Here is a 22,285-nt window from a genome sequence, read left to right as displayed (position 1 = left end):
TCTTTAATTAAACTTTCTGTTTTGTTGAGGGTTATTTTGTGTAATCAACACAGAAGTATAAATACTGATGTGCAGAATAATGGAAATATTTCAGACATTCATATTTGCTTTACAAGAATCACCTCCTGTAATAATGATTCTTGTTTGAATATCTTATTTTACTGTTTATTATAAATAATTAATGTAGAACAAAAGATTAGGGCATAGTGACATAGGTAGAATTCACCTTCTTGTGCCAGCCAGAGACACCAAATCTCATTTTGAGGCATTCTTGTGTGACATGGCAGTTTTAATCATTCAATGTAATGCAGAGAAATTGAGTATCTTGTCTCTTTGTTTACATGTATGTCCATTTAACATATTGTAACATGGATGGCTCAACAGGAAGTAGGGGTCATATGAACTCTGCGTTTCCGCGAATGACGTCACATATATCCCACTCCTTCCATCATTATGCAATGCTCGGTAAAGACCCCCCCCCCTCGGTGACATAACAGCATAAGAGCTGCTGCTGCTGCTACGGTAACAGGCCAGTCAACACTCCCCCCCCCCATGGTGACACTGCTGTTACCACGGGGCAATGGAACAGTATAAGAGGCTGACTGAGCGGAGTGTGAGCGAGTGTGGATTCTGAAGCCAGGCAGAAGAGAGTGGAAGTCTAGCAGTCACCGAGTACAGTTGCGCATTAGCAGTCGGTTTCCAGCCTTCGAAGAGATGAGGTGAAGTCCAGCAGCCACGAGTTGTTGAGTTGTATCGAGTGAATGGCAATGACTACAGCAGGAGAAGTAATTGTAATACTGCAGATGGCAGTAATTGTGAAATTGTGAATTATGTAAGTGTAAGAGCGAATGTGCAATAAATTCGCTAGATCCAAAAGAGCGTGAAGTTATTTGTCGCGTTACCAACATCCAACACGTGACAATATTTTTCACTTCTGAATTTATTAACTAACCAACTTATTGAGCATTGCCCTTTTAGAGTAGCTAATATTTGCTTAGTTAATGAAAACCCAGCGGGATGGTGTGGCAGTGATTTTGTAGACTTCTGTTTGTGATGCTTAGTTTGAATTTGGTTTGCAGTAGAAGTAGGTGATTGTATTATATCAAAGGAAGTTAGGTATTATTTCTGTCCAGAGAGATACTCACGTAAATGTTGTAAATTCAGAGTGTGCTGGAATAGAATGAAAGACTTACTTGTGTAGTTGACTTTACTTGTGCATAGCTTATAGTATGAATTCTTTTCAACAGATGGTGATAGAAGTTATAGCAGCAAGTGATACGGGAGATTCAGAACTGGCTCTAACTGGACTGGGTGATCAGTTACAGGTGCTCGAATTACATGATTTGCTCCATCTGCTTGAGAATGCAACTTCCACATTGATGTGTCTTGTACATCGAGTCAAAGTGAGTAAGTGAGCTGTGATTTAGATTTTTAACTAAAAAACAACTTAACTGATATGCTGCCTTGAAAAATCGTCTTTCCTGTTGTGAATATCTTTTGTATGTGGCATTATGAGTGACACTTCCTCGCAGCTCATGGCATTATAAGTTAACCCTTTTGTAATTTTAAATAAATACATTTAATTTGTATCTTAATATGAAAATATAGAAATAACTAAGCACACAAAAGGTGTCCAAGTAAATTTATGAATGTTACGATGTGGGAACATTGTACTTTTACAGTAAGATTTTTTGATATGGCAAAGTTTACAACTCTAACTCCATTATCATTACTAATTTCATGCAAACTCTCATTCCCAATCTTTTTTTTGAAAATGGCTTCCCTCCCTACTTTGGCATTGAAATCTCCTAACAAAATTTTCATGGGGTACTTCGGGAATTTATCAAATACATGTTCTAGTTCTTCATAGAATCTATACTTTATGTCATCAATTTTGTCTTCTCTTTGGGTGTGAACATTATAACAATGATATCACAAAAGTGACCTTTTAGTATTATATATGATATCCTATCACTAACGAATTCTACCCTCTTAACTGCTGATACAATTCTCTTATGTACGAAAAAATCTGTACCTCATTCATGATTTCCATTCCCCTTTTAATAGAAAAATGTATATTCGCCTGCTGGTTCCATGCCACCTCCATCTCGTCTGACCTCGTGTACTCCTGCTAAATCTAAGTTGTATTTTAAGATTTCTTCTGCCACTGCCCTGAGTGAACCTGCCCTATACAGACTTTGAACATTCCAAGTGCCAGATCTCATATCCGTTTTCTTTAACTTAGGTCGTTTATCCAAGGAATCCGTCCAGGTCCGAGGCTTTGTGTTCATTTTCGTAACAAGTTTATTTTTTATGGCAAGGAGTTGTTAGCCCCACGCCCAACCCCCAAGCTGGAGGGCTATCCTTTGTCAGCTGTCCATGACTGCTTATTCAATATATTCACATCTTACCTCCAAAACTGGAGGGTGTCTCCTCCATCCGCAACCTGAGGATGCGCCATGCCGTGGTGACAAGGGACCCACCTAACATTAATTCTCATTAACACCCCTTGTAAAAGAACAGTGGCACAGAATTAAAAGTAAACAACTCCACTGCCTTTATAAATTATTAACATAAAATTTTGGAATTATTGTTAATAAGATTTATTGATGAATACATATTTCAGAAAATTACATTTTGTATGTGAGTGCATGCGCATGTGTGCAATTTATGTTTTATGGAAATTGCTGAACAGAACCTTAAAATTTTGATGTTGCAGCACAGAGAAGGTGAGATGGTGTTTCATAGTGGAAAATGTTACATTGCATATATATATATATATTATCATGTTATAATGACTAGACAGAGGGTTTGGATTGGTGATTAAATTTCTTGAATGCTTAGAACTTGTAACCACAAATAATTTTAACAGTTTAATGGATACTTCAATGTAAATAGAGAATGATGTAAAATTAAGTTATATTAATTTTTAAGCTAAAATTGCCTGTACTTATGTATGTAACCTTTTGACATGTTCTGTATCCAAAGGTACTAACCTGCTTAGGATTTATAGAATGTAAATAAATTCAATTCAATTCAATACAAATCACTGTACTACACTAGACTATACGAGACGCAGCATATGCAACACAGAGTTAGAACTAATTAGGACCAGATAGTTTGGAGAGGAAAGGATGTTCAAACATAACGTATTTAGATTTTGATAACATAGGATTTATTCAGTTGGCTGAGTACCAGGTATACTGATGAACTTTTTTTATTGTGGATGTTGAGTTCCTGGTTCTGCTAGCAGAAAGGAAGGAACATCAAAAATTGAACCTTGTGCTGCAGCAGGTGTTAACTTGCTAGTCAGATTGATCTATTTCTTATTCATTAGTTTATAGTTAAGTTCCAGTTTATCCTTATGTATGTGAACGTGAGGTAAACAACCTGAATGTGTTTTTAGGCTCTTCATGATGTCATGCGACAAGCTGCAGATGTAAGTGCAGGGAAAACCCATGAATCAAATGGAAACTCGGCAAGCGGCAGTGATGTTCCTTCACATATTCATGTGCCTGTTGTGTAAGTAGGGTCTTACCAGTATTAGTCACAGCAAGACTGACATACTTACATTTTCCAGTGTTCAGTCATTTTAGCTTCCTTAAGGAGAAGAATTTGCCATATGCATATAGTTTGAACTATTTGACCAAGTTTCACAAAGTACTATATGGGCATGTCTACATTATGCTCTATAATTTCCTAGAATTGCATGATGGATGTATGCAGACTTTTGGGATAGGAGTGGCACAACCACTTAATCTGTTATGCTGAAATGGTGTATATAGTAATGGATCTCTGAAATGTATGCAACTTTTGTTGAGGTGAGTGTGTCGCTTTGTCAATCAACATAATTTATTCGATTTTCCTAGAAACCCCCTTCCCCCAAGATGATTCTTCAATCGCACAAGCCGAATATCACGGTCAGTGGCGTTTCTCGGGGGAAGGCCAAATTTATCAGGGGGCCCAAATGAGTTGACTGGAGTTGAAAAAGTCACAACACTGGCCAACCAAAGGGAAACAAAGATGTCGTGTGTTTTGCTAAATAAGAAAAGCAGGAGCACCCTCTTCTATTGTAAAAAGTGTGATTTTGCTCTGTGTGAAGTGGACTGTTTCGAGAAGTGCCACACATGTCAGTGTGACTATCATAGTGAAGTGACTGTGAACTGAAACTGTGAAGTGACGTAGTTCAAACTCGCCTACAGTAATATTATTGTATATAGAGTGATTAGATATATACAAGATCACCAAGTCTCAAAGCTGAATATCACGGTCAGTGGCGTTTCTCAGGGGAGGCCAAGGTTACCTGGGGCCCAACTGAGTCGACTGGAGGTGAAACATTCACAACACTGGCCAACCAAAGGAAAACTAAGACGTATTTGTTCTCAGAATAAGAAGTGCAGAAGCACGCTTTAATACTGTAAAAAGTGTGACGTTGCGCTGTTTGTGTTCGGCTGATTTGAGACGTGAGTTGCGCTATGCATGTTGGACTGCTTCGAGTAGTACACACGCATCGAGTGTGAGTTATTGTAAACTGTGAAGTGACGCAGTTCAAACTTGCATACAGTCTGAACAAAATATTATTGTACGAGTATATAGTCTGATTATATTTACAATATCACCATGATTCAAGGCTGAAGAAAAAACAACGGGTAAGTCCTTTGGAATTTCATAACATATATACCGTATTTACGCGTGTATAGGCCGCATGCGTGTATAGGCCGTGGCACAATTTTCAGACAAATTATAGAAAAAATAATTTTCTTGGAATATTATTTCAGGAGTAGAACACCCTGTATTACTAATTATGAATATAATTTTTTTAAATGAAGTGTGATTTCGAATATTTCGAATATAAGCCGCACCCCAGTTTTCCTCTTGAATTTTTGGCAAAAAATGTGCGGCCTATACATGCGTAAATACGGTAATAAAGATTATATTTTGCAATTCATGACAAAATAATCAGTTAATTTTCATTTGTAAAAATTGCTCTTCTGTGTACATGTAGAAAAATTTATTGTCTTTCAGGTTGTTTTTAGTTTTTATTTCTATGTTGCATAGAACAGAAAATATGGATTTTTTTCTGACAGTTTGCAAATTTAATTAATCAGGGTGATTTAAATACCGGCCGCAGGGCACTCCCGGCAATTTAAAGTCCGTACATTAAAGGTTAATGTGACTAATTCATTCACATTTTTATGACTTCATCATCTCACATTGTAACATTGGCCTGCCCACAGAGGATTCTGATCCAGCGTAAAAACTCTTGGTACAGCATTTTGACTGATGAGATTGGCATTCTTAACTCTACATCAGATCTCTGTTGATATTATTGTAATGTTCTTGCAGGTTAGATCCACCAGACATTTTCCTGTCTGCAGAGGACCATGAACGTGTCATAGGAAAGCTACATAATTTACTGACATCTGTCTGTGACTATGCTCATGAGCGTGTGGCTCAGCTGTTATCAGCACCATCACATGCTCAAGCCAATGAGCAACGAGATAAGAATAACCCTTCCCAAATACAGGTTCGAAGTGGAGAGAAGCAAAGTCAAGCACAAAATACTGCAGTATGTATTTCACTTCTGTTTATCTATGTTGTTGCATATGCAGAGGTGAAGGTGGGTGCATTATTGTAATTGTATGTTAGTCATGTGTGTTTCCTAGTTACAGAATACAGCAAGATGGAATTTTAAATATTTTTAAGCTGTGGACTGGCTTTAGGCATCTAGCCAACCTAGCATGTAGACGAAAAATTACTGTGTGGTCTTCCCCCCACCCCCCGCATATGAGTAGGAAAGAACCATGTTTATTTCCAGTGTGAGGTATGGGATAATGAACCACACCTTAAGAGAACCAGAAGGATCAGTAGAGAAAGCAGTACTAGATTGGTATCCGCAGGGAGCACAAAGATGTGCGAGACCAAGGAAGACATGGAGAAGATCTGTAGAAGGGGAAATAGGCAAAAAAAGAAAGACCTGGAGAGAGAAGGGAAGAGGTCGGCAAACAACAGAACAAAATGAAAAAAAAAAATTCACATCAGCACTGTATTCTGATAGGAGCAGCAGGAGATGATCATGATAATGAGTTATAATTTATGCTGCATATTTAGAACTTCCCTGGTTTGAACTTTGGCCTGGAGACCAGATAACTTAACAAGTGTTATATATAAGATTTGAGGCTTTCACAGCGGTGACTATGAAGAAAGCAGTCTTCTGGGATTTGGCACCGTGTATATGTGGTGTTAACCGACGTTTCGGAGGAACGTATCGCCCCCATCTTCAGGGTAGAAGAAAAAGTATAAGAAATCTGCAAGCGACAACACCGTGAGAATAGTTTTCCTCTGCTTCTACATAGAGATGCTGGAATGGCACCTTAAAATAGACCACAGCCACTTCAGCATCTTTCTAATTTATTGGTTACAAATTACATAATAAGTGCAGTTAAAAAGACATTGTTAAATAAACTGTAGAATAAGAATCAACCATATTAATGGTATTAGACAAAAAATATGTCAGGAATAAACATATAATTGAGCAGATGTTAGATTATGGTATAGCTCCGCTATCAGTAACTTCTCAGTTCTGATGTTTCATCTGATTGTAATAAGTACAGTAAAAACACCATTTAATGTTTCTCCAGAGGATATTTCATTTCCTCACTAAACCAAGGATATCCTTAAACTGAAGGAACTTCGCCTGGAGATAATATAACTGAGACTATAGGCATATAATGTCAAATAAAGGAAAACCCTGAAGTGGGAAACATTAAATTGTATTTCCACTCTCAGGTTAATGTAATGTTTATTTACTCTGAATGACTGTTGCTAATGGCATTATTATATTATTTTTGTTCTGCAGTCACATAGCTCATATTGGTTGGTGGATAAGGCAGCCGCATCCCAGATTTGCGATCTTGCCCATGTGATTGATGACTTCACAGAGCAATGTGAGAAAGTCAGCGGCAAAACCAGTACAGCCCTTAGATCTGTTTTCAAAGTTCAGGTTTGTGATATTTTTATATATCCCTTTTATTTATTATATAGCACAGTGATGTACGAGGGTTGGAACTTTAATAGTGGCAACACTGCTGTGGAGATGCCATGCAATGAAACCAAATAATGTTGCTTATACTACATGTTAGTTACATACCTACCTTACCTCAGAGCAAATGGACTCTCACTTCCCACATCACGCACATGCGCAGTGACGAGAAGAACAGAGTCTCATGTTACCTGGCAGTCGAATGTAGTGTTGTCACGATGTTTTTGAAACAGGAACAATGGAGTTGGATAAAGATTGAATATGCCAGAGGCCGTACAGCACGACAGTGTCATCAAGGTGTTCAAGAGGCTTGCGGGGAATCTGCATTGCCTTACAGAACAGTGGCAGGGTGGGTAAAAGCCTTCAATGAAGGACGCCAGAATGTGGCAGACATGCGTCGGCCAGGTCATCCTAGTGTCAGTGAAGAAGAAGTGTATGCTCTTTCCATGTTACTGGAGAGCGACCGACGCCATACGATTTGTGAGCGGGCCCGAGAGACAGGATTAGCGCATACAACTGTACTTCACATTCTGAAGGAACGCCTTGGAATGAGAAATATTGCATTACAATGGGTTCCGCATGATTTGACGGAAATGCAGAAATGGCTACAATACGACGCTGCTCGTAACCACTTGGAGCACTATGAGCACAAAGGAGAGGCTTTCTTACACCATATCATTACGCTGGATGAGACATGGGCCAAACTGTACAAGCCACAAATGAAATGCCAATTGAACGAATGGCATCATTATGGGTCACCACGAAAATTGAAAGCTCGTCAGAACCCCAGCAATGTGAAAGTTATGGTGATTCTCGTGTTTGACTGTGATGGTGTTATCCTAACGCATACCATTCCCTGACAGCAGACCATCAGTGAGCAGTATTACTGTTCAATTTTGGGATACAACCTGCGACCAGCTTTGAGAAAGAAGTGGCGACACTTTCTACAGAACTCACCCATCATTTTGCAGGACAATGCTTGGCCGCATGCAGCGCAAGCTGTGGCTGATTTGTTCGATTGATGGGGCTGGGAAGTGTTGTACCATCCACCATACTCCCCCGACTTAAGCCCTCTTGACTTCGACTTTATTTCTAAGATGATGGAACCACTTCGTGGCATTCACTTCAGAACTGTTCCAGAGATTCTTCAGGCAGTAGACCGCTCCATTTGAACTATCAACAACAATAGGTGCTTCTAAAGGTATCCTGCAACTTCCCCATCGCTGGCAACGTACACAATGCTGGTGACTACATTGAACAGTACGACTTCGAAACAAGCATCTATTTTGTATCAGTTGTAAATAAATAGTTGCCACTATTAAAGTTCCAACCCTCGTATTTTTGGGAGCAAAATGTTACCTGTCAACCTAAATGCAACTCAAAAATGCTATTACCTCATTCTCTGTTATCTAAACAGTAAGTTCCAAAATATGACTTTTACAGTGTGAATCTGTGTTATAAACTTAATTTTTATAGCGGATAGTGAAATTAAAATGGCTACAGTGGGTTTGGCATGTAGGGAGGACAGGGCATATGAGAAACTCGTACACTGCATGTGGGAAGATTCATTCATTCATCAGTAATCTGTCAGACGACAGGTCCACAGTCTCTTCCAAAACAGTTCCTCCACTTTAATGTGATCCAGAGCTTTCTCCTTCGAATAAAAATATCCTTTTCTGTCCCCAAGGTCATCCAGCATCTTCTTAAGTCTTCTTCCTAGTCTTCTGGTTCGCATACATGGATCTTCTGTTTTTGGAAAGAGACTATCCAGGAAAAGTGATAATGTGGTAGTTTTTCCATTTGCTTTCCATATCGCAGTACAGCAGCCGTTCAAACCACTCTGGTTACGCCTGTTGCTATACGAACTTGAACCATCTCGATCATCATTTGCTCTGTACTTCAAGTTGCCGCTGATGACGCTGCTTCCGGCATCAGTTTTTGGTTATTGGTGTCTCTCTTCGTCTGATGCCTACCCTTTGACCTGTCCAGCAAGGGAGGCCCTGCCAGTAGCTACACTACCACTGGTATAGCTCTCAGGGTCCTTGGCATACTCAAACCCCCTCACCACGATAAGGTGGAGACACCAACGAGGGGGGCGGGAAGGTATCTCTTGAGAAACATCCACCAGAAAGATGGAGAAGGAGTGGAAAAGGTTACACTAAAGTCAATCTGAGGGAGAAAGGTTGTGAGGATCAGAGAAGAGATCTAGCTTTACATCATGTGCAGTGGTGGGTTTTGATATTAACTATGTTGAAAATTCAGGTTCTGTTAGTGCAGTGTTAAGCAGGTTATGTTGAATACTTTGAAGTCTCTTTCTGGAACTTAGTAGAGATCAATCTCCCACAGTGTGATAGCTGTTTTAGAGAGTACTATATATTTTCAAAGTACAAATTATGTTAAGTCAGTCATAAATATAATATTTGGAATAGTTTTCTTAAAGGACTATGTTTCAGTAAATTAAAAGAAAGAAATTTGGCCATTAAAAACAATTTTCTCTAAGGAAAGCACCAAAATTAACATGAGATAATTAATGGTAAGATGAGCAGGCATGACAAGTGCTTTCACACTTATTTATTGCTGTGCAGTTGAGCTGCCTGTCACAAGATGTCACTAGAGTTGTACGGGAAGGTTCAGCACAAGTGCAGTAGCCTGTTGTGGTATGCAATTCTTATTCATATTCACAAAGGGGTGATGTACTACAAGTTTTTACTTCTTTCCATATTCTGTCTTGTAATCCTGCTGTTTGATTCTCTGAAACCTGTGAAGTTGATAAAGCATGATTAAGTAAACAGACAAACACAGTTCAACTGTTTTTTTCTTAATTTCTGCATTTTCAAACCTGAAACCTTATTCCAGTCTCTTCCTCGCATCACCTCACCTCTCATTTGGTTCTCCCAATATTGCTTTGGCTTTCTATCCCCCCTCAACTCTTCCCCTTGAGAATGTTGTATTTGAGCTCTGTTGATTACAGGCTAGCAAATTCGTACAGCGTTTTCATCAGGACCGAAAGACAAAATTAAGTCTTATTCTAGATAGTGAACGATGGAAGCAAGCTGATGTTCCTGCAGAATTTCAGCGCCTTGTTACTCATATAAGTGACACCGGTAAGTGATGTAATCTTTTGTTTAGAAGATTGTTTCAATACATGTTTAATTAGAAGGTAAAATATAACTTCTTAATATGTAAGGAATGTGTCCTGTTATGTTATCCTATATAAATTCTTTGTTTTGTTTCCATCTCAACACAACAACCTTTAGAATCTAATTCACATTTCACTGTTTGTAACTGGTTTATTGGTCTTAATATTATGATAATACGATGCATGTTTCTGCTTATAAACCCATCATCAGGCAGTACACATCAACGTATTTTAAAATTATGAAGTGCACTTTACATACATGGTGCAATCCAAAAGTTGCTGAAATATATTAATAAAAACTATTACGTCTTACCTTGATCTTATTCTGCACCATCACCTTCAAAGTAGGCCCCTTGGGAGCGCATACACCGATCCCAGCATTTCTGCCACTCTTGAAATGCATCCTAGCAGTCTTTCTTTGTTAGGGTGTTTAGTACCGTCTCCGTTTCCGCTTGAATTTCCTCAACTGTATCAAATCTTCGCCCCTTCAACTTGATTTTTATCTTGGAGAAGAGAAAGAAGTCGCATGGAACTAAGTCTGGCAAGTACGGTGGGTGGGGAACAACTACCATCTTGTTTTTAGCCAAAAATTCCTGCACAGTGTAAGCCGTATGCATTCGTGCGTTTTCATTATGGAGTACCCAGTCGTTCGTAGCTACTTCTCTGGACGTTTTCTCCTCATGTCCTCCCTCAAACTCCGTAGAACATTGCAATAGGACTCTTTATTGACTGTCTGACCAGGAGGGATGAACTCTTTATGAACAATCCCGTCAATATCAAAAAAAAACAGATCAACATGGACTTAATGTTGCTCTTGACTTGTCAGGCTTTTTTCGGCTGAGGTGAAGAAGGGCTCTTCCATTGCAACGATTGCTGCTTACTTTCAGGATCATAGCCATAAGCTCAACTTTTGTCACAAGTGACAACCTTCAAAAAAAATTTGGATCCTCTTGAAGCTGTTGAAGTTCCCTGAAGACTTCCAAGCAATGCTGCTTCTGTTCATTTTGCAACAGTTGTGGCACAAACTTTGCCACAGCCCTCCTCATGTTCAGTTCCTCTGACAAAGTTCGTTGACATGTACCATAACTTAGTCCCAAGGTGTTACAGAGGTCTTGGATGGTCAGTCTGCGTTCTTGCAGAATCGGATCCCTAACTTTAACGACATTTTCTGGTGTGGTGCCAGTTGACAGCCGTCCCGAACGATCATCATCATCAGTCGATGTTCGGCCATTTTTGAAACGCTTATACCAGTTGTAAGTTTGTGTCTGGCCTAAACTGTTGTCACCAAAAGCTTGCTTCAACATTTGGTGCGTTTCTGCAGCGGTTTTCCCAAGTTTAAAAGAAAATTTTATACAGACACGCTGCTCTCTCAGGTCAGCCATCACAAAACCACAAACTCATGGAAATACATTCACCAACAATAAACCCAACCACTCAGCTCAACACCGTGTTCCACGCTGGTGTGTGGGGAGACATCTAATGGAATTTCAATGTACTCATAACCATTCGCACACAAAATTCAAATTTCGGGAACTTTTGGATTGCACCACGTAATACATACATTANACCCTAGGAAAAAAATATGACATGTCATAGAAATCTGGGCCCTAATAATAACTATTACAGGAACAAAATGAAGAATTTATAATTCCTTAAATTATACCTAGGACTGGAACAGTTGGATCTTAAGTCTGTCATTGTTATTTAATATAAGAAACTGTATTATGATATATTTCTCTTAATTTGAAACAGGCTTTAAGTGAATTTACAAGTAGCAATTCCATGACATAAAAATATAGTAACACGCGGTAGCATAACATGTTATCATGTTATATTTCTAGCTTTAATAAAATGAAGTGCATGTTTGCAAAGATTGAGAGTATGAGGTTTTCTGCATTTTGGTAGCAGTGTAGGAAGGATAGTGTGTCTGCTGCTTGAAAGTGTTACTGTAAGATTTAGTAAAGGTGAAAGTAAAATTGTTCCTGTGCTTAATTAAACAGCATGCCATGAATACCTTGGCATATGGTAAATTCTACTGTGCGATTGTTGATGCTTGAAGAGACAACCACGTATTAAACTTCTGTAATGAATATTTATTGTTGTTAGAATGAATATACAGTCAAACTTCTTACAACAACTAAAACACACTCCCAATTTTCCAGTCTGTTATGTCTTTGTTAGGTGTTGCTTAGTAGAGCTTTGGACAATGGAAATTGCTCTGCTTCTGTACTGTCTTTTCATATCCCTTTCTGGCCTCTGGTTGGTCTGCATTGTGTAACTTCAGTGCTGACCAGAAAGGAACCACTGGCTTCTACAGTTAATGTTTTGTACCAGTTGGTTTCCCCGGAAACCTGATTACCGAGCCATTGCATAGTAGTGGATGGTTCCTAGACAGCAGTTGAAGACTAGAGTGTTCTCATACATCATTGCTGTTGGTGCGTAAACCATTGGGCATTGGAGTTGTCATGATCCACGCTGATTGAGCGTGAGTGGCTCCTGCACTACCTTAAAAGCTCTGTTGGATTTGGTGTAATATTTGTACCTTTTTTCAGGAAAATTCATGCAGACAAAACGTGAAACTGATTCTGAAATTGATGACAGGAAGCCATCAGATGTACTGATAGTTGGTGAAGAAAAATATGCTGTTGTAGGGTATGTATAAGCTTAGTACAACATGTATTATCTGTAAAACATAATAAATTAAACTGCTCTAAAATTGTTATAACTTACAGTTGCTGTTAGTATTATGCCTAATGCCTGCAATTAGGACTTGAATGCTATACAAATCAGAGAACCAATAACATACCATACTTCATGTTTAAATTTTCTGTCTCTGACTCTCTGACTAGTAATTAAAATTTGTTATGTCTCTTCTGTGTTAATCGGTTACTAAGGTTGCTGTCAAGTGGCCTCTGTAGTCTAGAGGTAACGTTCCCACATCATGACTCATGGTACGCGGGTTCAAACCTGGCGGAGGTTGTCAAATTTTTAAGGGCGGAAAAATTCAGGGAACAAGTCCTCCGGGAGGGACTTTAAGCCCTCGGTCCCGTGTCGTAGCTTTACGGCACATAAAAGAACCTCATATCTCCAAAGGAGGTCACTGAGCTAAATTCAAGGACATTTCCCGCCCAACAGTAGTCTCTAACGTCTCTGATAGATGGGGAAAACATTATAGATACCACAAGCCAGTAGAGGCCGAAGTCGCTGGCTCGGTCGGGACTGATTTTACGCACCAATATCGGTAGGGTATAGAGACTGGTAGAATATCATAGAGGGAAGCACAATGGACCAATACTGATCTCAGTGCATGGGGAAACCCACCCTCTTCAATAACTAACTAACTAACTAATTAAGGTTGCTGTCAACACCAACGTCTGCAGATGTTTCTACTTTCACAGCTAATTACTTGAAAAACCATATCCACTTTCTTCTGTCTTCTCACAAGCTCTCCTGTCACATTTGCCATTGGCACATTTCTGTTCCCTGTATGTTCCCTCATCTAGTCATAACGTGCTGTTTTATTCTCTCACCAAATTGTCTTGGCTTTGTTTTCATGCCTGAGTTGTCCTTGGTGTTATCTATTTCATAGTGAATCGCTCTAGTCCTGATTTCTGCAACATTTCCTCTGTGTATCTTAGTCTTTCTTTGTTATTGCGTCATCTCCTATTTTATCTCTTGAAGTTTTATATGAAGAACCTGCAGTATATTTGTTCATGTCTGTGATCTATCTCCATTTGTATTAAATAGTTTTTGTACAAATTTATTTTAACTTCTGTCAATAATATGCCAATTATAGTGTAATTAATCATCTTCCAGTACAGTGCTACTACTGCTGAAGATGGTGGCTGAGTACTGTGTTTGTGCAACAGATTTGTCTGTCATGGCACCCAATTTGTGTCGCCACCTGGCAGAACTGTTACAGCTGTTCAACTCCCGCTGTTGCCAGCTTGTGCTAGGAGCTGGGGCACTTCATGTTGCAGGGCTGAAAACAATTACTACCACTAATTTGGCCCTGGCATCCAGAGCTCTGCAACTCTTGCTGTGGCTAGTCCCCCATGTTAGGGATCATTTTCAAGGTTGGTACTTAAATTCAACATGGTACTTACAAAGATTGATAAGTGTTTGCCTTCATACCAAATCCTTTTTATTTGATTCTTTAGCCCTTGGAAAAGAACTGTCAGAGATCACTGGAAAGGAAGCTGTGTAGCCTCCACTGCCAGTCTGGACATATGGCAAAGGCTGAAAAATTCCTGTTTCTACTGGGAATAAAATTCTGGTTGTCTACCTTGTATCCAATCACTTTTCTAACTGACCTGTTCCATTTCTCTTTATGGAGGTACATTGAAACTCCTATGTAATATTTCTTGATTTAAGATTTCCCTTAATTTAACATCAGTTTGAGTGATCTCAAGTCAGTAATATTAGTTTTAATTTCCTCCATTTATGAGTTTTCTCAATTTAGAGTTCAAACTTATTGCTCCTCAAAGAAACCTTGAATGGAGGTTTCACTCCATGTAGAAAGAAAACTCTCGGGTAAATTTAGAAAGCATTAAACTTATCACCCTATGAAAAGTGATAAAGTGTGAAGGCAACTCTATGCTGAATTACTGGGTGTTTGGAATTTTTCAATCGTCTGGAATTCTCACTCTAGGTGAGAAGACTCACCTGAAGACGGAAACAGATCCAGTTTCCAAAACGTCTTGTCCTCTATTACCTAGAGTTCCGGATGATAGAAAATGTCCAAAAACCCAGTAATTCTGTGTGTCATCCACCATCGTCAGAAACCTTTAGAATCAACTCAATGCTGTATGAGATCTTTATGTATAGCTGAGACAAATGTCTCTGTAAAGTCCAGTGCATGAAAATAATCTGAGAATATCGTAGTTTTACACCTTTGTTGTTCAGTGATTTTGTGCCTTATACTCAAATATTTGTTGAACACAGAAAATGGAGGTTTACCCGTGAGACATTCTGTAGTTAATGAGTGTTATTAGAAAAACCAGCGATAATTCATGAAATGCAGGTCTATAATAATAAGAGTTGTGAATTTGTTTGAATTGGAATTTGGTAAACTGTCCAGTGTTGTTACATTTTGCAGAGATGTTTGAAACGCATCAAACACAGCAGCTTCCATATCGTAATATCAGTGGTGTCAACCATTTTGATGGTGTTGAAAAGGATGTCAACAGTCATGTGCATGAGATAGAAAGCAAAGTGTTATCCATCATCAGCAACCTTATAACTATGCAACTGAACCAGTGGGACGCTCGACCTCCGGTTCCATCGCAAGCATTTCGTAACATATCCAGGTATGAATCAGTGCTCTCCTGGATTGCCTGGTCTTATGTTTACCAGACTTAGAGGAATGTATTTTCTCCACCTTGCTCTGCTTGGTGCTTGCTTACTCAACTTACTCTTAACCATGAAGATGAAGGCAGTACAGTCTTTGTAAATTAAGGTACTTCTGCCAAACATCCCAAAAGAGAGTATTGTTCACATTTACCTTGCTGATGTCATAGGCACTGGCTCTAACTTCTGTACCAACTGAAGAGTTCTCTCTTCTGTGGTATAATGCCATGTACTCTATTGTGGACTTCACGGCATTATATCTTACAAGTAAAAGCTGTCCCTGTAACAGGCCATGGAGGCCTGTAGGGTTGTGAGCATTAAGAGTCCCACATTATCTAGACAGTCGACTCACAGATGGCAGTAAGGTTGTCAGCTTTATGCACCAGCCACCCTTTGCCCCCCAGGAAGATTCCTGGTACCCATTTCTGTTAGAGGCTGAGTTGACTCCAGGGCCATAGTGCAGCTGGAAGGATTAGGTCAATTGAAAAAAATCTGCCTCATCCGGACTCGAACCATGACCTTCCAGCTTGTGGCATTGTGCCTCAACCAACTGCGCTACCATGTGCCCCTATATCTTACAAGTAACCATGACATAACCACTGCTGTGAGAACTTCAAATACTACATTGTGTACCACCTATTTTTAGCTGTTTCTAAACTTTCTCCCTGTGTCTAAACAAGCACAGTTAATGTGAGAGGTAAATTATAAAATTGTTTCTGATCTACTAGTAGTACCTACATGTTCCATTCTTACAAATATTACATGTTTACTCACCAGAGCTCTGAGAAGTAAGTAACACTTTTAGTAGACTGGTTGTATCCATCAAAATTGCACTGCATATCTGTGAACATGTACTGTCTGTCATGGAAGTTCATCACCAGATGAATAGACTTTCCAGTGAACTGTGTGCATATTTGCTTTAAACTCTGCTGGAGCAGTCTTGAGAAGGAAATACAGAGAAATGTTCACCTCAGAATTACTGGATTTTCGGACTTTGTCCATTGTCTGATATCCTAAAAACTAGAAAAAACAACGTTTTGGAAAGTGGATCTGTTTCCGTCCTCAGATGAAGGGGAGACGCCTACTCTGGAATAAGTTTAGCATTTTCTGAGGGACCCAACAGACCCAGCAGAGTAGGTGTCTCCCCCTCACCTAAGAATGGAAACAGATCCAGTTTCTGAAACGTGTTTTGTAGTTTTTAGAATACTGGATGATGGATAAACTCTGAAAACCCACACCCTCATCAGAACCCTTTAGAATCTAAATGTTCACCTGTTTAACACGGAATTGTGAAATCAGCATGTGTATATATATTGCATCCATGCTACTGGGCTTATGTTCTGGTTAAGTTCAGTATGTACAGAAATGTACACATTCACTCACTTATGCTCAAATTCATACTTAGACACAAGTAAATATTTATTTATAAAATTTTGTACTATTTTTTTATTGCTAGTGGCGTGGGACTAAGTCCCTTGTACTGCAGCCACTTCTGGCCTATTGTACCAGCCCCAGATGATAGGTGAGGGTGATTGTGGAGCAATTGGTGGAATGAAGATTGGCAGGGGAAACTGAAGTACTTGGAGAAAACTTGCCCCAGCGCCACTTTGTTCACCACAAATCCCACTTGAGCAGACCCAGGATTGAACACGGGCCACTGCAATGGGAAGCCAGCGACTAACTGCTTGAGCTATGCCACGGCCTTAAATTATGTACTAAGTTTGGATTGGAAGGAGGCATATGTTACAGCAGTGATGAACCTTTGAAGCCTGAAATACTGTGGACACCTGGTGCCAGATAGTAGCCTCAGCAGTAATTTCATACAGACTGTACATCATCCTTTTTCTCCTCAACATCCCTTGACAGTGACATTTCCGATATCTGTACCACTGTGGTGTAATTTCCTGTATCTACAGTTTGTCATTTCTCTGTGTGTATGTATGCATTTTTTCATTCATTTGTTACATATATTTTACTTTGACTGTACAGGCATCTGACAAAATTGCATGAAGCTGTTTCCAATATTCTGCCAGAGACTCAAGTTCAAGACCTCTACAGGACAGTAAATAAAACATTCAAGGATAAATTGAGAGACCAGTTGATGAAGATGAATGTGGTGAATAATGGTGGGCCACAGCATGGGTAAGTTCAAGTGTGTGTGTGTGTGTGTGTGGGGGGGGGCAGAATTTTGATATAACCCAAACAGTTCCTGACCCTACTCCAACCCTGAAGACAGGCTGCATCTTCCTCTGAAGTGTTGGTATGTGCCTACAAGAGTAAACGGTGTAACAACCTGGAAGACCACAGCCTGAGTGGTCACCATCATGACAAACTCAGAATTTAAATGGCAGTCATTTATTGTAATATGATGGGCAATCAAAAAAGTTCCCAGAATTCCCCTGCAGACGGAGAATAAGCGATAATATAGCACACACATTGTTGTGGTTGAGAGCTCTTCATGTCTGCTTGCAGGTGCAGCAGGTCTGAACAGGTTTTGGTATGCAGTGTCATTACTGTTACATTTTAATTAGACATGAGTGTTGGTCATTCAGCACAATGTTGTAGTTCAAACAGTGTACAAATTGGGAAAATCTGCTTCAGAGATGCTGTCAGTCCTGTAGAAAGTTTATGCTGAGACTGCACTAAAGAAATCTGCAGTTTACAACTGGTTTTCCCAGAGTAAGAATGGACAGGAGACGTTGGAGGATGACCGGTGCAGCGGGAGGCCTTCAACATCCAGAACTGAAGAAATGATTGAAAAAGTACGACAACTGATTCAGTCTGATCAAAAAATGACCATCGTGGAGTTGGAGCAGGAAGTAGGTATCTCTCATGGATCCATTCATGTGATCTGTCTGATGATTTGTGGATGAGACGTGTCAGTACGAAGTTTGTTCCAAGGCAGTTGACCAGGAATCGGACAAAATGTTGCATTATGGTTGCTGGAGATCTGTTTGAGGAAAGTACACAGGATCCGGTGTTTCTCAGAAATATCATCACTAGTGATGAGTCATTGGTGTTCACCTATGACCCGGAGATGAAGATGCAGTCATCAGAGTGGCACACAGCATCGTCTCCCGGACTGAACATATCACACCTCATCAGATCCAAGAAAAAAAGTGATGCTTATTGCATTCTTTGACATTGACGGTGTGTTGCACCATGAGTTCATGCTACTTGAACATAGTGTTAGTGGTCATTTCTACGTGCAAGTTTTGCAGAGGTTGCGTGATGCAGTTCGGATGAAGTGGCACAAAAAGTGACGGACAGTGGTTTCTGCATCACAATAACACACCAAGCCACACATTACTTGCTGTGCAGCAATTCCTCGCTGAAAAAAAAAACATTCCTGTCATTATCCAAACACCGTACTCTCCAGATCTCACTCTCCATGACTTTTTGCTGTTCCCTACTCTGAAAATGGACCTCAATGGGACATGTTTCACAACCACGGAGAACATCAAATCGAATGCGATAGCTGAATTCAGGAGGATTCCAAAAGAAGCCTTCTGCCCATGCTTCCAATGATGGCAGGATCATTGGGAGCCTGTGTGTGTGCGCGCACGCGTGTGCGTGCGTGCGTGCATGTGTGTGGGTGGGTGCGTGCGCGCGCATACATGTTTGTGTGTGGGGGCACGCGTACTCGTCCATGCACAAGGGTCCTACTGTGAAGGTGATTAGATAAGCGTTGCTGTATGCCCCACCAATACAGTGCAGTACCACCATTTTGGGACCCATAACATAATTTATAGTGGTTAGCAGATTCTGGTTGGTGTTGTGTTATAGTATAATGACTGTAAATAATTACTTTACATTGTGGGAACTGCCCACATTCAAGCAAGTGTGACAACGCGAGCGTCATTGCTTAGCAACCGTTTACTCGAAATAATTTGTGATGAACATTACTGCACAGTAAGTATGAGAGTCAGGTATGATTACTTTTTGTACCATTATACACCAGAAGATATCTGTCCTTTTATGTAATTTTTAATTGTGAATGCTATAGGTGAGTGACTATTACAGCTTTTTTCTAAGTCTTGATTTTAATGCTGCATAATGGCTTTATTTTTACATTTTAAATAAACATGTTGAAATGAGTTACTGATTATTAAATTTGTAGACTTCAGTATACCTTAACTACATGAAAGGTGTAGATCATCAGCCTTTAGAAAAACCATTATTTGATGAATCATGAAATATTGAGAACTGCTGACTCATTTTTTGTCTATGCTGAGAACGATGGTTAAGAATACCCTAGCCATTACTGTTGAGTACATCACCGGTTGCATGTGTTGTGTGTGGTTATACAATGTCAAGCAAAATGGCGACCGCTATTCATTGATGTTTGTTGCCTTTCTTCCTTATTGCTACATGAGTATGTCAGTCCTGTGCAACACCACATTGCAAAAAAACTTCTTTTTCAGAGTATGGATGAGGTATGCTTATAGAATATGCGTGTTTTTTTTTAACTCTCTGTCTGTTTATGATGTGAAAGCATTTACCACTGGCTGCTCTCAGCACTTGCAAGAATCAGTATTCTCAAATCACAACTACATTTATTGAAACCAAAGAAGGACTGTTAAATTTGTAAGAGCAAACAAAAAGTTTTTGTTCACAGGATTGTGACATCTGAATTAACATTTTATTTGACGACCCTGAAAACTCTTCATGCTCTTCCATTGGACGAACTTGCAGACAACGCTATGGATGATATCTGGATCTCAAGATAACGGCAGCAGAGCTTAAACTAAAGGTTCTAAAGGAACAATAATAAAATATATACAGCATTCCACAGGTTTTCTTTTTAATAGTTTCTTCTAATGCGTGACAGACAGTGAATTGACACTGACTTTGTTAGTTACCACTGTACCAGTTCATATCATATTAGTGCTATGATTACGTGAAAGATCCTGCATCTCATGTATCTCATATCACCACCATGATACATTGGTCATACTGCTTTATATTTTAAGTGTTAATTTTACGGCTATTTTCAGTAGATGGTAAAATGCCCCAGCTGGAATGAAGTGTGCATGTGAAAGATAAAAACGTTTTAGTACAGTTTGATAACTACTAACTCTGTTAAGCAGAATCTTTCCTGAGAAGCTAATAATTGCACAGCTAGTCAAGAAATGCCCCAGAGGATTATGACAGTTGATTACTGTGTTTACTGTTTCTTATCCTGAGCCAGATGAATCCATTCCATGTAAGAGTTACTTAAATAGTTGAGATCTGAGTCTGCTTACAGTATGTTATTAATATAAACCAGGATCCAGTCTTGAAAATTGTAACGTACCAAAATAATGGGCACTGTATGTAACTTTCTCCCATACCTCTCAAGTGATTTCCATCACCCTGCATTCCTATCCAGAAATTATTTATGCAGGCCCTAAGTATGAACAGAAATGACAAAATCAGAACATGTTACCTGATCTATATGAGACAAAAGTGAAATGATGGATAAATGGGGATTTCCTGTGCATGTTTTATGGTAAAGCCATCCCTGTAACAGGCCATGAAGGCCCATTGGGCTGAAACAGGCCAAGGCTCCCACATATTCTAGACATTCGGCTCACAGATGGTGGTGAACTTGTCAGCCTTATGCACTGACTGCCCTTTACTCCCAAGGAAGATTCATGCTACTCATTTCTGTTAGAGGCTGAGTCAACCCCAGGGCCATAGTGTGGCTGGAAGGTTTAAGTTAGTTGAAAAATCTGATGACCTCATCAGGAATGAAGCCATAACTTTCTGGCCCATAGCATAGTGCATCAACCAACTACGCTACTGTGTATCCCATGCATGTTTTATTTAATATATATAGGTGGGATGAAAGCAGCCACTCTTAACTAAAAATGGATTGTTTCAGAATAATTTTAATGTTTACACTGCCATTGTATTAGATATAAATGCATATATTTGTGATGATTCAGATACAACTTAAAATTTCTCATTATATAACATCTCATGCCATTTTTGACAATAGTCATCAGTGTCCTGAAGATGACTGTACTGTTCCAACATACAGGGACTGAAAGAATGCTGTCATCTGGGATGTGATGCCATATGCTCCGATAGACCTTTGCCAATTATTAAGAGGAACACCCTGCCACCATCTTCACCCTTCTATGCTGAAGATTCAGGTAGCCTATTCTCCTGAACCATAAGCAAACATCTACCAGGTTACATGGCATCATCCCAGAAAAGAGTAATCTTCATAGTCACCCCATAAGTTCCCCAGATCTCACTTGTAGGATTTACATATACCAGTGATACGAGGGGAGTCAAAAAGTTCCCAGAATGGTGGTATAGCACTCTAATGGTAGGACATACGGCAACGCTCATCTAATCACCATCAAAGTAGTACCCTTGTACTACACATACACACTTGCTCCATAGATCCTGCCATTGTTGGAAGCAGCGGTGGAAGGCTTCTTTTTGGAATCTTCCGGATCCCAGCTATCGCATTCGATTTGATGTCCTCCATGGTTGCGAAACATATTCCCTTGAGGCCCATTTTCAGAGTAGGGAACAGCCAAAAGTCACTCGGAGCGAGATCCAGAGAGTATGGTGGTTGAGTGATGACAGGAATGTTTTTTCTCGGCAAGGAATTGCTGCACAACAAGCGATGTGTGGCTCGGTGCGTTATTGTGATGTAGAAACCACTGTCCCTGCCATTTTTCACGCCGCTTCCTCTGAACCGCATCGCGCAACCTTTACAAAACTTGCACATAGAAATGGCCAGTAACAGTCTGTCC

At 39.7% G+C, this 22,285-nt stretch overlaps 1 protein-coding gene across 2 annotated transcripts in view; it reads left to right on the top strand.

Annotated features, from left to right (window-relative positions):
• LOC111864661 (vacuolar protein sorting-associated protein 54) overlaps positions 1 to 21,096 on the top strand; it is a 134,754-nt gene extending 113,658 nt beyond the window's left edge. For both annotated transcript variants that reach the window (XM_023852061.1, XM_023852060.2), the window contains exons 11-20: positions 1,248 to 1,403; positions 3,407 to 3,522; positions 5,347 to 5,569; positions 6,860 to 7,003; positions 10,014 to 10,146; positions 12,734 to 12,833; positions 13,998 to 14,257; positions 15,280 to 15,490; positions 17,520 to 17,672; positions 20,149 to 21,096. In XM_023852061.1, coding sequence (XP_023707829.1) covers positions 1,248 to 1,403; positions 3,407 to 3,522; positions 5,347 to 5,569; positions 6,860 to 7,003; positions 10,014 to 10,146; positions 12,734 to 12,833; positions 13,998 to 14,257; positions 15,280 to 15,490; positions 17,520 to 17,672; positions 20,149 to 20,260 — 1,608 coding nt within the window. In that variant the 3' untranslated portion in view covers positions 20,261 to 21,096. The remainder of the gene's footprint in view (positions 1 to 1,247; positions 1,404 to 3,406; positions 3,523 to 5,346; positions 5,570 to 6,859; positions 7,004 to 10,013; positions 10,147 to 12,733; positions 12,834 to 13,997; positions 14,258 to 15,279; positions 15,491 to 17,519; positions 17,673 to 20,148) is intronic.
• The last annotated feature ends 1,189 nt before the right edge of the window (positions 21,097 to 22,285 follow it).

The sequence above is a fragment of the Cryptotermes secundus genome, unplaced genomic scaffold (assembly GCF_002891405.2).
Source record: "Cryptotermes secundus unplaced genomic scaffold, Csec_1.0 scaffold186, whole genome shotgun sequence".
In the NCBI taxonomy this organism is placed as follows: Eukaryota; Metazoa; Arthropoda; class Insecta; order Blattodea; family Kalotermitidae; genus Cryptotermes; species Cryptotermes secundus.
This window is presented reverse-complemented; position numbering and strand designations above follow the sequence as displayed.